The sequence below is a fragment of the Melopsittacus undulatus genome, chromosome 11 (assembly GCF_012275295.1).
Source record: "Melopsittacus undulatus isolate bMelUnd1 chromosome 11, bMelUnd1.mat.Z, whole genome shotgun sequence".
In the NCBI taxonomy this organism is placed as follows: Eukaryota; Metazoa; Chordata; class Aves; order Psittaciformes; family Psittaculidae; genus Melopsittacus; species Melopsittacus undulatus.
In genome coordinates, this window is record NC_047537.1 from 18,376,270 (window position 1) to 18,390,917 (window position 14,648).

General features: G+C 40.3%; 1 protein-coding gene across 1 annotated transcript in view; it reads left to right on the forward strand.

Annotated features, from left to right (window-relative positions):
- CCDC57 (coiled-coil domain containing 57) overlaps positions 1-13,400 on the forward strand; it is a 40,145-nt gene extending 26,745 nt beyond the window's left edge. Inside the window, exons 7-9 of the mRNA XM_034067823.1 lie at positions 3,155-3,277; positions 3,629-3,782; positions 10,861-13,400. Coding sequence (XP_033923714.1) covers positions 3,155-3,277; positions 3,629-3,782; positions 10,861-11,075 — 492 coding nt within the window. The 3' untranslated portion in view covers positions 11,076-13,400. The remainder of the gene's footprint in view (positions 1-3,154; positions 3,278-3,628; positions 3,783-10,860) is intronic.
- Positions 13,401-14,648: the final 1,248 nt, after the last annotated feature.

The following is a 14,648-nucleotide window of genomic DNA, read 5'->3' on the forward strand; positions in this document are numbered from 1 at the left end:
ATTAGGTAAATTAAGATTAAGGAACTGAGATGGTACTAATTTAACCAGCTGCATGTCTGCAATGACACTCTTTCAGTTTGCAGTTCAGTTCTGCTGGAAATAAATGTTTGGTATTTTTTCCTGTGGAGTAACATGGTGCTGCAGGAGGGCTCTTAGCTGCATGAATGACACAAACTTCTGGGTCAGATTCTGGATTTCAGAAAATAGGGTAAAATGTTGAAATGCAGAGATCATCCAGCAATTAAATTTGAGAGCAAGTGTTCTCAAGGTCAAGTTCAGTGTTCTGCTCTCAGGTCTTCAGGCAGAGTTATCCAGCTTCTGCACAGGATTGCTGTTCTCTTGGATAATGAATAGTAGTGAAAACAGGTGATGCTTGCTTGAATATGAAAGGCAAAGGCTCCCCAAGCATCCAAAGTATGCAGCAGCATGTCAGCTGGGAAAGGCATATTATTTGTGGAAGAAAATTGGTACACGTTTCCTGGCTAAGGTGAATCTATCAGATTGAATCTATGGCAACATTATGGAATATGTTCTAAGGAAACCTGGCAGGGAAGAACTCTGAGTTTGATGTCCTACCACAGGTGCTTGAATTTCTCTTAGTTTCTTCCTGGCAGAAGACAACCAACAAGAGAGGCACTCCTGTTCGGTAGAGAAAGGTTGCCTGAAGTCCAAAATGCTATGTTATTAGAACTAATTAGAACCAAATTTGAACATATTGCTTGAGTGAAAATAAACCCCTGTTCTTTACTGACCATTAGTCAGTGAAGAAGTTTTAAAGGCTGCAGTGTGAACAAACGTAAACCATCCAGCAGACAGCGATAAACTGAGAATGCCATCTGCTGTACCCTTACAGAGCTAATGGAGACTTATACATCCTTAGGTAGAGCAGATAGTCTAAGTTAACAGAAATAAAAACTGTAATAGGTCAGTCATATAAGTGCAGTGCAAGCTGGATAATCTGGTATATTTTATCCAATTTACCTAATCACATTCTTTTGAAATCAAAAGTATTATGGACGGCATCAAAAATACAAGATAGGAAATATCATAGTGAAAGCCATCTGGGTTCCAAGACTGGGAATGCTCAAAGCATATGAGCCCTGTGAGAACAGATCTGGGAATGCAGCACTATTTTGCAACTCTCTGTTGACAATCTGAGGACCTGATCAAGAGCTGTCACAGCAGCACTGTTTCAAGAAGTATTAGCATCTTGTAGTGTGAGGAAGGTCCTTAGAGAAAAGGATCAGGGCACATTAAATAAATACCCTTTGCTGGCAGATCAGTGGCACATATTATGGGACAGTAGTATTGGCTACTTCTGGAGCAGCAGATCTTAAGCCTCTTGCAACATTCCAAAGAGAAAAGGTCAGCTCCTAGGTCTAGGTCAGGTCCTAGACAAGAGTCCTGAGTTTGTGATTCTGATCTCCCTTTTGCAGGGATTCAGAAGGAAATAGGTGGAGCAGCTGTTAGTGTGCTGGAAGCCTGGAAAGTGGTCTGCCAACAGGTGAATTGGCTGTGGAATGTCTCAGTGTGCTTGTGGATATGTAATTTGTTCAGGATGCTTGTAAACAGTTTACTAATTTAAAGTCACAAGCTTGGCATCCTTGTTCACTTGAACTTTCAGTTCACTGAGCTCTTTCTTAAGATGTTAAACTCTTAACACTGGGAATAAATTTTTCAAAGGAGATTATAATCCAGCAGAGCATTTGAGTAGATGTTTTGTAGCCCATTTGTTTCATCTGTGCACTGCTTGGGTTGAGTCTGAAAATGATTAGCTAAATGCTTATGCAAATCATATGTAAAAATGATTTCCAGATGTGGGCAAAATTGCCACAATTCAAAACCCTCCTTTTTTTGTTGGGGTGGGGGGGTATTATTAATTTTTGTTTCATTTTCCACCTCTTTAATTTTTCTTTCTTTCACAAGTCATCTTAGAATTTAGATGACTTTTAAGTTGAGACAAATAAATATTCATTGTCCTGCCATCTTAGTCTTGCCTTGCCTTATTTTTACTGAGCTAAGTACTGTGTCTGCTGTTCTTCTGACATCGTGTGTCTCTCGTGTTCTTTTTGAAATTGAAGATTATTCTTCCTTTTTTTAAGAATAAATAGATTCTAAAATCACAATGTGTCCATGGCTCTTGGAGAGGTAGCATTTGACTATGAGTTTCCAGATGGTGTGCTAAACTCCAGGAGTAGAATTCCAGCCTCTTCAGCTCGTGGGGTTGTTTGGAAGTCATGGTTGAAGTGGCTATAATTGAGGATCTTTCCAGTTCTGGAACCTTTGGGATGATCTGTTTCTGCTGGAACTTGTCCAGACTACAAAGGGTAGCCCTTTTTATATGCAAGCTGTTCGTCTTCAGTAGCCTCATTCCAGGCTGCTCTTTACCTAAAAGATACCTGCTGAGGCTTCAGCTCCTGCACTGAAGCTGAGCTCCAGGTTGAGCTTCCAAACACCGGTTTTGGTGTTTTCCTTCTAGGTAATCACTCTTACTAGCCAAGATATGTTTGCTCTTATGTTAAAGATCATCATCCTTACCAAAACCAGAATTTATTACTGTCATACCTTCAGGAATTTCAGTGTCAGTTACTTTGTATGATGGGCTCCTGTTTATTTGCTTTTCTTTAGTTTGAAATGTATATCAAAAGACTGATGTTTATTTTCATCTCTTTTGACAAGGCTGAAGGAGATCTTAAACCTCTTGTAAAATTCCAAATCTTACTTTAATTGCTTCATGGTGGAAGTTGGTGAATTAGGGTTTTTTGCTTGCTTACAAGTGTCTTTTCCATAGCTGATTTATCTTATTTATGGGTTTCTTTAGGACTTCCATTGGAGTTTTGTTCTGTATTTTAATCACTGGAAAAGACAAAAAGGGAAAGTGACCCTGAGTCACAAAAGAAAGAGTGACAATATAAACTTGAGTGACAAGCAGGATGACAGTGACAGCAGTAAGAAATGTAGATTTTTAACAGATCTAGTAAGAGGTTTATTAGGAAAGTAGTTTGGCCGTGTTAATCTAAATGGAAAATAATACTGTTTACTATTATTTATAACTGATTATTTTAAATCTAGCAGTGTAACAGTAAACTGAGCTAAGGATATATTATTTTTAGAGATCACAGATTACTTGTCTTGATTTAATATTTCACATTAGGAGCGGCAGTATGCAAAGGAACAGCATCCATCAAAGATATCTTCTCAAATTGTCTGCTCTGTCTTAAAGGATGAAGAAGCTCCAAACAGATGTGGGGAAAAGACGGAATTACCATCCACTGAGGTACAGTGCAGTTTTATTATCAGTGTAATTTGCCTTCAGCTGGAATTTTCAATTGCATTTGTTCAGCAGTCACCTCCTGGAAGACTTAAAAATATATGCTTTTTTTTCCCAAATTATGCATTGTTTCTGGAGAAAATAGTATTTGTTGACACTGAACTTGGGTTTCTCAATCACTTTCATGATGTTGTAATTAATCTTCTTGTATGACCTTTCAAAATTAAAAATAATCATTTTGTTTTGACTTGCCTCTTGCTGAAACGTTCTACCTTTCCAAGACCAAGATGCCAATTCTCACTTGTATTTGACACAAAAAGTATGTATCCCTGTAAGAGTGTGTTTGAATTTGAACAGGTTCAGCTAGATCTGTCCATTGAAAATCATGGGCCAGAGCAACAAAAGGCAGATACATTCTTAAAGATTGTTCAAAGTCAGCCACCGAGGCAGAGTCCTGGTCAAGCCCAGCAGATCCAGCTTTCTTCACCTAGAGCACATAATTTCTGTCAAGGTATGTGGCAAACTTTAGAGGAGCGATCAAGCCCCTCTGCTCTCAGTCCCTAGAACACTCGCCAGGCTAAGCATGTTTTATAAAGTAATTAACAGTCCTCAACTCTTCCAGAATAATGGAAGTACAGTGGTGGATTCTGCCACCTTCCACAGAATTTTATATGACTGCTACTGTTGTTACAATCCTGTAATCAGAATCTGAAGATCTAATGAGTTTACTTGAAGTGAATTTCACTATTGCAAACTGAAGTTAGAATAAAAAGGAACATATATGTATCTCTCAATGGTTTTACTGCCATTGTTGCAAATACTTCCCCCCTTTTATTAAATACTCCTGGAAAATGCAAATATCCTTCTGTTTTGACATAGTCTAAAACTTATCTGGGGCAGATATGAAAGTGGCTGTCTGAGAGCTGCACACTTTGTGTTGCCAAGTGACTGATGGATCAAATTGTAATTTGGCAAATCCTTGCTCAATCGTTATTTTTGTGTTATGTTAATAGCTGCAACACTGCTTAGTATGCTAAGATCCAAAGGCCAAAGGTGAGATCGTGGGCATAATGTGGGATATGCTGTGGACACACAGTGAGCTAGGCATTGTTATTCACTAGAATTGTGTAGTCCAATAGAGAATTTTAGCAGAAGTGCCACTTGTAAGGTATGTGCAGTAAACTGTAGTCTTTTCACAGGCAAATGGTAAGGAAACTTTTTAATGGTAGTCATTATCTTAAGCAGTGTATTGCAGGTGAATCTTATGTCTCCCAAACTGTTGGCATGTTCATGAAGTAATTCAGCATCAGCACAACTTTGGAAAACTCCTGTGGATGGGACAAAAAAGTAATGGCCTTAAATTAAAATACTGGAAAAACTTAAAGGATGGCTAATAATGGAGAGTGTTCCCCAGAAGTATTGTGGACTCTTTTTTATTAAAGGTCTTTATAAACAGATGGATAAACATTTCTCCAGCATGTTCCAAGTAAAGATGACTTTCATTGTTTCATGAGATACACAGCATTCAGTGGGGCATGTGTGAATTGTTTGGGGGTTTTTGTTTTGATATTTTTATCATCATCATTATTCCTGAGATCTGATGGCAGCTGTGGGGTTATATGTCAGCCATTTAATAATTTTCAAATCACCTTTATGTTAGTAGTGACCTGTTACCATAACATATATACTCAATTGCCATTAACCAGACTGCAGGAAAAAGAATACAACCAGTGGGTTAAAGGAAGTGATTTGTTCCCATCTATTTGGTACTTGTGAGGCCACATCTGGAGTACTGTGTCCCGTTTTGGACTCTGACACAAAGGACTGATGAGCTAGGGTTTAGTGGAGAGTGACTAAGATGGCTACAGTGCTGAAACACATTTGAGAAAAGCTGGGTTATTCAGTGTGAAAAAGAAAGGGACAGTGGGTGGCCTGATTGCTGCTTTTTTAACTACCCAATGAGGGATTTTGGAGACAGCAAAGCTAGACTCTGAGATGAACAATGAAAAGAGGCAAGGGAAACAAGTGTGCCAAGATGCATTCTGCGCAGGGAGTCATAAGCACTGTGACATTTCACCCAAAGGTTCTTTCCAGCCTACATTGAATCTAGTTTTAAACCAGTGTATAGATGCAATGAACCATCTTTAGCAGCACACAAGAAAAAAATATTTAAAAGGGCTTTCAAAATGAAGAATGGATTATAAGTGTATTTATTCACAGCAGCAGTTCATTGCAGGGGCAAAGTAATGTGCATTGACAGACCTGTAGGACCGGAATGGACATGGTGCTGGCAGTCATGATTCATGTGCCTTTCTGTGGGACTGTAATAGGAAGAGTATTTCAGGTCAGGCCTATATTGACAGGATAAGCAAAAGGATGTCTTTGAAACATTACTGATAGTGTCATGCAGTTTCGTGCTGCTGGTGTGTGATGCAACACCATTGGCAGCCTTACAAGGACACCAGTTTCTTAATGTCTAGAAATTTCCAGCCACCGTTGCAAAACATTCTGTAGATATTTGGGGATCTAGAGAATAGCAAAGTGGAAAGATAATACTGCCAACATGAAACAAGTGAAACATCAATAAGGGGGGATATTTTCTTGAGAACAGCCTGAATTTGATCTCTGCATCCAGATTTAGCCTAAGAATACTAGAGTGGTGCTTCTCGGTCAAACATGCAGGCCCTGAAATACTGCATTGCAATAATAGCACTTTTAAAAAGTCTTTTACGTTGCTTAGCTTTCTCCTCTAGGAAACCATCCAAATGGTATCTGTAATTCTACTAGACTGAATTCTGCATTTCACAAACAAGACTGTGAAGCAAAATCTTTTTTTGGAAGAATCTCACCTCCAAATATAAGATTTTTTCTAGGAGTTCTGCTTCTGATTTTTACCAAAGTCTTGCCTTATTTTTCATGCCTGATTTATGGAAAAATAATAAAATATTTCCTTTGTAAAACCACTCATGTGAATTTAATACATTTATCAAAAGCATGGTTACCTTGGGTAGAACTGTCATTAAGGTGAAGTGACTTGGTACTGGACTTTCAGATACAAGTGACACACACATAGACTTGAAAGCTCAGTAACAAAAAATGCTTTGCAACAAGTTAGTTTGCTTATTCAAACATTTTTTACAAGTTCAACTCCACAGATCTGTCACACCAGTAATTGTGGTGTACGGGCATTTCTGGTGAAACAGAAACAATTGTAGCTTGAGAATGATTTTTCTGAGCCTGTTAAACAGCTTCATTAATTTTTTTTCATGTACGAAACAGCCTATTGGGACTTGAAATTGTTGGCATGTCAAGTAAGCCCTGCAATGTGCTGTATTTCCAGCATAAGACACAACTCAATGGTTTTTAAAGTGTTTGTGACTATGTTAGTACTGAGTTACTGAAGTGGACTGTTATATACTTCATTCATTTCACCACAGAATTCAGGACTTTTGGAAGCTTCTAAGCAGTCAGAAAGCTATGAAGGATTAATTCTCTCCTTGCCCTACCTGCTGATTTTTTGTTTGTACTTTAGGAATGAGATGGATTTAATAATTTGTATGATAATTCTGCAGATAAGTAGAAAGGGTTTACAAGGATCACAGGTTTTTTGTTCAGGTGTTTTTATTGCTTTGTCCTGTTGAAAGAAAATGATCCTACTGCAGAGGTAGACAGGTACAAGCCACGCTGGTACTAAAAGCCTTAGTGTTACATGCATAGACTCTACTAGTAAGAAATACATATCTGTGTCTTTCCTTTTTATATGTCCTACCCCAGAGGTTGAGAGCAGGTAGGAGACCTTAGTTGGTGATCCGTATCACATCCATCTTGAATGCTGACAGGCCATCCTCAAAAGAAAGTTGCTTCTCAGAGAAGTAATATGCTTTCCTCTGAAAATCATGATGTGTGTACAACCATGTGATAGCTTCTGTAAATGCTGCAAGGTTTCTCTATTCACATGTGGGCTACAGGACCTGTTTTGATTTTAGAAATAAATGTTAGACCAGAGGAGAGGAAGCTTTGTAAAACATTTAGAAAACTGGAATTTATTTTTCTTCAAATAATTTAGCTCAATCAAGTTTTTATTTGCTACTGGAGATACTTGCTAGTTTTTCTGGAAGGAAAGGTGAAAATCACTTATTAAAGTTCAACTGTAAACTGCAGTTAGAGTGTAGCCAATATTGTGAAGTGTGCTTTGTGGTGCCATGTGAAAAGCTCCTGATCAGCTGTATCTCCTCAGGTCAACAGAGGCTGGGGTCAGTGCAGAACAAATAAGGGCATAAGGCAAGCTGTATCTGCACTTAGAATGTCCTCACTTGTCTCTTGTTTTATACATTTTTGGGGTAGATGAAACTCTGTATTTTCCATGCCAGAGGAGGGCTCCAGCTGTGGTGGATGGTCCCCGTGTGCATTTTGAGAACCCCCAGATATAGATGCAGCTGAGTCCCAAGGGTATAAATCTGAGTTTATATTGTAGACTAACAAAGAATGAGATTGAGCTGCTTTGAAGCAAAGTAACTTTTCTGGTTTACTACTTGAACTTAGGGAGTCTTTTACTGTAATTCTCATTGTTACTTGCAAGGCTCTGTGATGTGAAATTCTACACTGAATGGATCAAGAGTTATCTTAAGTGTTTCCACACTAGACAGAATTTCAACAGCTCTGACATCACTGACAGTTCTAAGAGCAATCCATGTGGGTAAAAAGCTGGCTAGAGAAAGAATCTGGTAAAATATTAACAAACAGAAAGAGCACTCTAGCTCTGGCTTCATTCTGGCTCCAATCAGATTTAGACTCATGATTTCTTTTCTGCGTTACATAAAACTTCATCTTTGAAGTGTTTCACAAATATTAACTAATCTCCTAGTTACATTTGCTTCATTTAAATGGTCTTCTCCTGAATAGGAACTTGTTTGAGCTGGTGTTCCTTTAGAAGCACTGTTAGCCATAAGCAAATACCCAGTGACAAGTTTTTTAAATGCAATTTTCCATCTGGGGAAATTTTAGTTTGTATCCTTTTGGTTTGGGAGGGGTGGGAATAAAAATCTGATTATAGTTAACAGATCAAATAGAAGATACCTGCAGCATTGCACTAAAACATTTAGGCCCACTTTCAAAAGCAGTTTAGGCTCTTAACAATAATCTTACTAGCTCTTGTTGCCAAGGTCACTTCTGAAAGTAAGTTACAGGCTTGTAAATTAAGTGTGCTTTCTCATTGCTTGTGAAAACCATGCAACTGTGCATGTCCATGCTGATTTTGTTCAAGATCCTTCACATATGTAAGCAGTCTCAAGCAAAACCAATAACACACAGAGGTCCTTATTTAGTGTTCTCTTAGGATATTTCCCTTTAAATAGCATTTCTGTCTCTGTGGTATTGGATCTTTGTCTTTTGCTGTTTTATAGACCAATTCTCACAAGTTTGCAATTTCATGATTTTAAATTTATTTGTTAACATTGATTTTTGACAGTCTAAAACTTCTTAATAGCCATATAGAACACTTGCATTCTGTGGTGTTGTTCCAAACACCTAACTAAACAGCCTTAACTAGTTATAACTGTAGTGTCTCTACTGATGCCAAGAGACAAGCATAGAGAAGACTTCAGAGGAAGTAATGTATGTGATTCACTGGTGCTTGGTTACTTTGCCTTTGGATCTACAGGATGAGGGCCTCCCATGTTATTTCTGGAAGTCATCCCATTGATTGTATACAAAAGATGCTTCAAAACTGAGGGAGAATTTAAAAACCAGGCTGTCTGTAAGTAGTGTTGACTGTGTGCTGTTTATGGATGTGCTCACTGCTGTTAGATAGACCACAAAAAAAGAAGTATTCTGAGTCTGCTGTGGCTCCTGTTGAGGCAAAATGATCTTTGAAGCTGTATCCAGTACCTTTCAGACACTGGTGCCTGAACTCTTCTTAACTGTTGATGTTGTGAAATTCTGCTTTGCTATCTCCCAGATGTGGTAGTGGTCTATTGTATTGCATTCTAATGACTGAAGTCCCTTCTCCCAAGCAGAAAAAATACACCCAAAGGTCTTCATGGGCTCAGGCATCCCCTTTCATACCTTCTCCATCCCTAGGTAGCCACTAGATGGCAAGCTGAACAACATGATTGGACATGAATAGCACGAGTCCACTAAGCTTTTGCTACCTGCAATAACCAGTGCCATCAAGGCTGCACACACCGAGTGAACAGCTGTTTCTAGGGAAGCCTGAATGTAAAAATTGCTTTGAAAAGTGTCATGTTTTGACACTAGCCACAGTACTGTGCTTTGCTGAGAGCATTGAACATAGTAGCTTTGCATAGAGCTATAAACCCTCAATAAGATTAATTAGTTCCGTAGTTCAAGAATACTTTTTATTTCCTTCCATGTAGAATTTTGTCAGGACTTTCTAACATGTTCTACTATGAAAATTTGCCTTATCCTACTAATATCTTTCTCAATCTATGCACTTTTTATTCTTGCTCTGTGGTTGAATAGCTCCTGGGACTGAAGCCTGTCATGGTCAAAGAAATTCAACTAGTACAGTATGCTGTAGTGTATCCTAAGCAAGTCTGTTATATCAACTTCTGCTGTCTGCTTTGTCTCTCCATAGGAAATCTAAAGTTAAAATCTCAGTGCCTTGAAAAATAAGGATTAAGTGGCTGGAGCCAAGCACCTGTAAACTTTACCTATAGCTTACAGTAAATACTGTGACTGACCAATTCCACTGATCTTACCTAATGAAGCCTGTGATAAGACTAAAGTTCAGTTAGTTGGAGATAGTGGTTTTCAGAGAATTAAGTGAGAGGGTGCAGAATGGACGCCCGATTGGTATTACAACCAGTCTCCCAGCTTCACAACCAAAAGTGTTACTTTTTGCCCAAGTCCTCTGTAGTATACACAGATATTCTAGACAACAAAAATTAACATTTCCACAGTAAATGCCTCCCTCTGTGGGAGAACATGAAGAGAGGAAAAAAAAACCAAAGAGAAAATGATAGTGCAGCTCTGTCAAGCCACAGAATTGCCTTTGAGCCCTTTGGATCATGCATACCCAAACATGTTTGTCACAGCTTTTATGACTGCTCCTCATTTCTTGAAACAGATCAAACTATTGCAGGCAACTACTTTGTCACCATTTCACAATGTGGGAACATGCAGGCCTAACTTTGTATCACGTTGTCTGGTGTGTTGTTACTGCTTTGGGGGATATAGATGTTCTCTCACAATGGAGAGAAGGGTAAATCTGTGAAAATGGCGTATTTAAAAACATCTGAACACAGAGAGAGTGCTTGACCTGGGTAGTTAGACCAGCCTTCCAGCTGTCTTCCTTCTCCTCTCTTACGTGGTCTGATGCTAAAGGAGAATGAACTGCTACAGATGAAACAAGGATTGAGCAGGATATCATCAGCATAGCAAGCCCTAATGGACAGTTCTATGCCCCTAGATGTAGAAATGGGTCTGTTACTCAGTATAAGACTTTGACAGTGTGGCACTATGGCAGCAGTATATTTAAGAAAAAAAGAATAAACCAGTAGTCTTCAAATTTCCAGTCTCATAAGTAAATATGAACATAACTACAAAGTATTTTTCTTTCTTTTTTTGAGGAGTGCAGCTTGAAGTTACACATTCTGAAGAATCTCAGCAAAATATCAAAGCCAAGGATAAACTTGAAATGCCAGCTGCAGATTTGACAGTCAGAGGAACCAGGCTGGAAGTTCAGCAGAAGTTAAAATCCAAGAATGTATCTTATGCTTATCCCATAAAACCAAATATCTCTTCTAAGGTGGCAAAAATCCGTAACTATAATATTAAAGACTGATTTCTTTGTTGTCAGCAAGTTCTGGATCCACAATTGCTGTTAACTTTGAAATCTGTAAATCAAATCTAAATATCAGCTTCAATTCTGTATGTTGAGTTGGGATATTTGCAGCCAGAAGATAGAACAAATACCATGTTTCATACTGTGAACCCTAAAGCAAAGGGTTAATCTGTGTATATTACGGGTTAATGCAGATATGTGTTAAATAATGCTTGCATCATGGATTTAGAAATGTCCAGTTAATACCGACGTAAAGCCTTGTGCCTCTGAGCAGGGCTTGCAGGTCTTTAGCAAATATTTTGTTGAGAAACTATGGATGTGATTTAAGCTTAGAAGTGGGATGCCTCAACCTACCAGTTTTCTTATAATTAACAATGCAACCGTTAATCCTGCGCAGCTATCTCTCTACTTGAAAGAAGGGGGGTTGAAAAGATGGCACCTGAATCTGTATTTTCTCTCATCTTCTGCATCTCTTTCCATTTATTTAGACAGCATTAAGGAGTACAAAATTAAACTTCTATCCTTATACCAGTAAACTTCTATCAATATACCAGTACTTATATTTTCATTTAACAAGAGATTGCCTAGAGTTTAAAGCAGTGAAAAACATGTTCATTAGCAACACTTAGAATCTTACAGAAGCATTGTGAGACATAAGTCTTTCAACAGATGAAACTAAAAGAAAACTTGGACGAGTTCTGAGGCAATGAGGGTTATCTGTATAGTTATGAACATGCCGGGATATTGAAACAAGTAATTGGTGTATTTTTGTAACTTTTCCAGTAATGCTGAGCTGTCTTGGGTTATTATACTGAACTGTGATATTACACTACACTGTGGTACTACACTTGAGATATTACACATGAACTTTACTAAAAGTAAAAGAAATACATGTTAAAAAATGTAAGAAAAAACTTATTTACTGTGAAGATGGTCAAGTACGGGAACAGATTGCTCAGAGAGGTTATGGAGGCTCCATCTCTTGGTCCATCTGTGGATCAACTAGACACAGTCCTGGACAGCCTGTTCCAGCTGACCCTCCTTTTGGTGAGGGCTTGGACTAGGTGACATCAAGAGGTCCAACCTAAGTGATTATGTGATTCTGTGAGTGGTATCACTGACATGAATAATATTTCTCAGTTGCTGCTAAAAACATAAAATCTAACCAAGATTAATGAAGAGAGCTACTTACCCATAAGTGGGTTGTTTTTTTTTTCCCTGTAGCACTTTTCCTTTTGGAAATGCTTTCCTGGTTCATTTTGTAAACAGCTGCTGGTTTTGGCATCTGGCAAAGTGGTAGTAATTATTTTGAGAATTTTAATAATTATTTTTCTGCTCCCTGCTGAAAATGTTTTGTTTTAGTGCAAAGGTGCTATGTGATAATCAGATGCTAAATCTACAGTGAATTTCATTGAGATGTTACCAAACAAATATGAGGCCTGAGAGACCTTGTGAGCTTCTTTCTAAATCATTTAATTACTTGAAAATCCTGTCGCTGGATTCAACATTTAACATTGTTCACAAGCCGGAACAACATGATGCATTCCCTTGAACCAGGCCCTGAATGAGCTCTTTCTGTAGCTCAAAGCATAGAGGTTTCTAACAAGTGCAGGAATTTTGGCCCAGATCACACCAGTTGCAGCTCTCTGGTTATTCTGGAACACAATGTGTCAATTCCAAGTTTTGAATAGCTGTAGATAATCCTGATTTTTTTTTCAATAATTTCCAATTTTAATTTCCAATACCATGTTCAATATTGAACTGTGGAGATACCCAGCATTTCAGTGCTAATAGATTCTGTGCATTTACAGGTGTTAAAAGCCTTTAGAAAATAAAGCAGTTTGTTCCATAATCTTTGCAACACCGCATCTGATCCTGGAAAACGTTGCTCTTCATTCCTTACGTCATGGATACAAGCTCATGGGCTGCAGACTTCAGAATGCCTTTGTGCAGGTTTCTTTGCAGGTTTTTAAGGGTTTTGTTTCCTTCTTTGAGGGGTTTTGGTTTTCTTCTTGTGGTTGGTTGGTGTGACATGCCCTCCCCCCCGCCCAGCATATCACCTGGCATGCCTGGTCATGCAGACATCTTGCCAGAAATGCAACTTTAATTTATTCAGTTTCTCTGAGAAACAGGTTTCCTTAGGGGAATTGTAGGTAAGGGAAGATGATAGCTCTTTATTGTTTCATTTTGTTTTACTTGTGATAGAAAAAAGGTAGTTCAATCATTGTACATTTGTTTCAAAGTAACTGTAAGAACACAGTGTATAAGTTTGCTGAAAATTAAAGCATTCCTAATAACAATAAATAACATGAACTGTTGCATGAATCCTGCTTGGGGAGACTGTGCTAAGTGTGGACTAAATACAAGGGGGAAATTTTCATGTATTTGTGTTATGACCAAAATATTTAACAAACTGGCATTGATTCTTAGCAACCAGATGAGAAAAGAGTGGTGACAAGGGAGTACTGAAGGTGCTACAGAATTGTATAAAGAAAGGAGAACCTGTGAAAAGGGAATTCCAGCTGGTCAGAGAGTACTAAAAAGGTAAGAGTAAACTGGTGATTGTTAAAACACTATGATAGTATTGAAGAATAGATGGATAAAGACAAAAGTTCTGCCCAGAAAAGGTCGGAGTCAAGCTGCCTTTTGTGGCATCCATGTAAAGCACGGATGGCAGTGGGGCCTTGCCCAGTGTATTCAACCCCAGATGAGCGATGGCAGGGGTGGCTGCATCCCGGCGTCCGGGTCCACGTTTGCCGACCAAAAAGCGGAATGGCTTTTTTTGGATTGGAGTTGCAGTCCTGGGTAATACAGAACAAATTCAAGGTTGTTTAGTTTTAATTTACTCACTGTAAGGTATAAAGCGGATAAACGGAGCCCTCATGCAGAGCCTTTGGAAAGGGGCGTACCAGGGGCACGGGCGGCCAGCCCCCGGCCTGCGGCCCTGCTCCGCTGCTGCCAGTCACGGCGCCGCGCCGGGCCCGAGCACGGGGCAGCGCATCCCCGGCCGGCGTGCGGCCTGCCCTCTGGTAACCCCGGACCGTGCTCCGCCGGGGTGAACGACCGCGGCCGCCGGAGAGCGCCGGGTGCCGCGCGCGCCCCCGGCCGGCACCACATCGCCTTATCGCCTAGCAACACCCCACAGGCCCCGCGATTGGCAGGGCCGCGCCCCCGCCCACACGCTTCCGCCTCCGGATTGGGCGCCGTCCCGGCATGGCGCACCCAGCCCAGCGCCCCTTCCCTTTGTGCGGCCCTGGTGCGGGCGGGCGCTCCGCGGGCCAGGCCCTGACACCGCCGAGCGGTGATGCCGGCGCGGAGCTGATGCCCCCGGTGTGAGCACCTGCGGGGAGGTGGGAGAGGGGCACGAGCACCGCGCACGCCGTGAGCCGGCGCTGCCTCCCCCCAGCCACGCTGGCCCAAAGCCAGGCCCCCCCCCGCGCAGCGCCCAGTCCTCCACGGTACGGGGCGGGGAGCTAGGGCTTGGCCTGGTGCCACTGCACGGGGTCCCGCCTCGGTCTGTGAAGCCCTCCTCCCGTAGAGCGGTTCTGGCGGGCAGGGGTTGGCATCACCCCG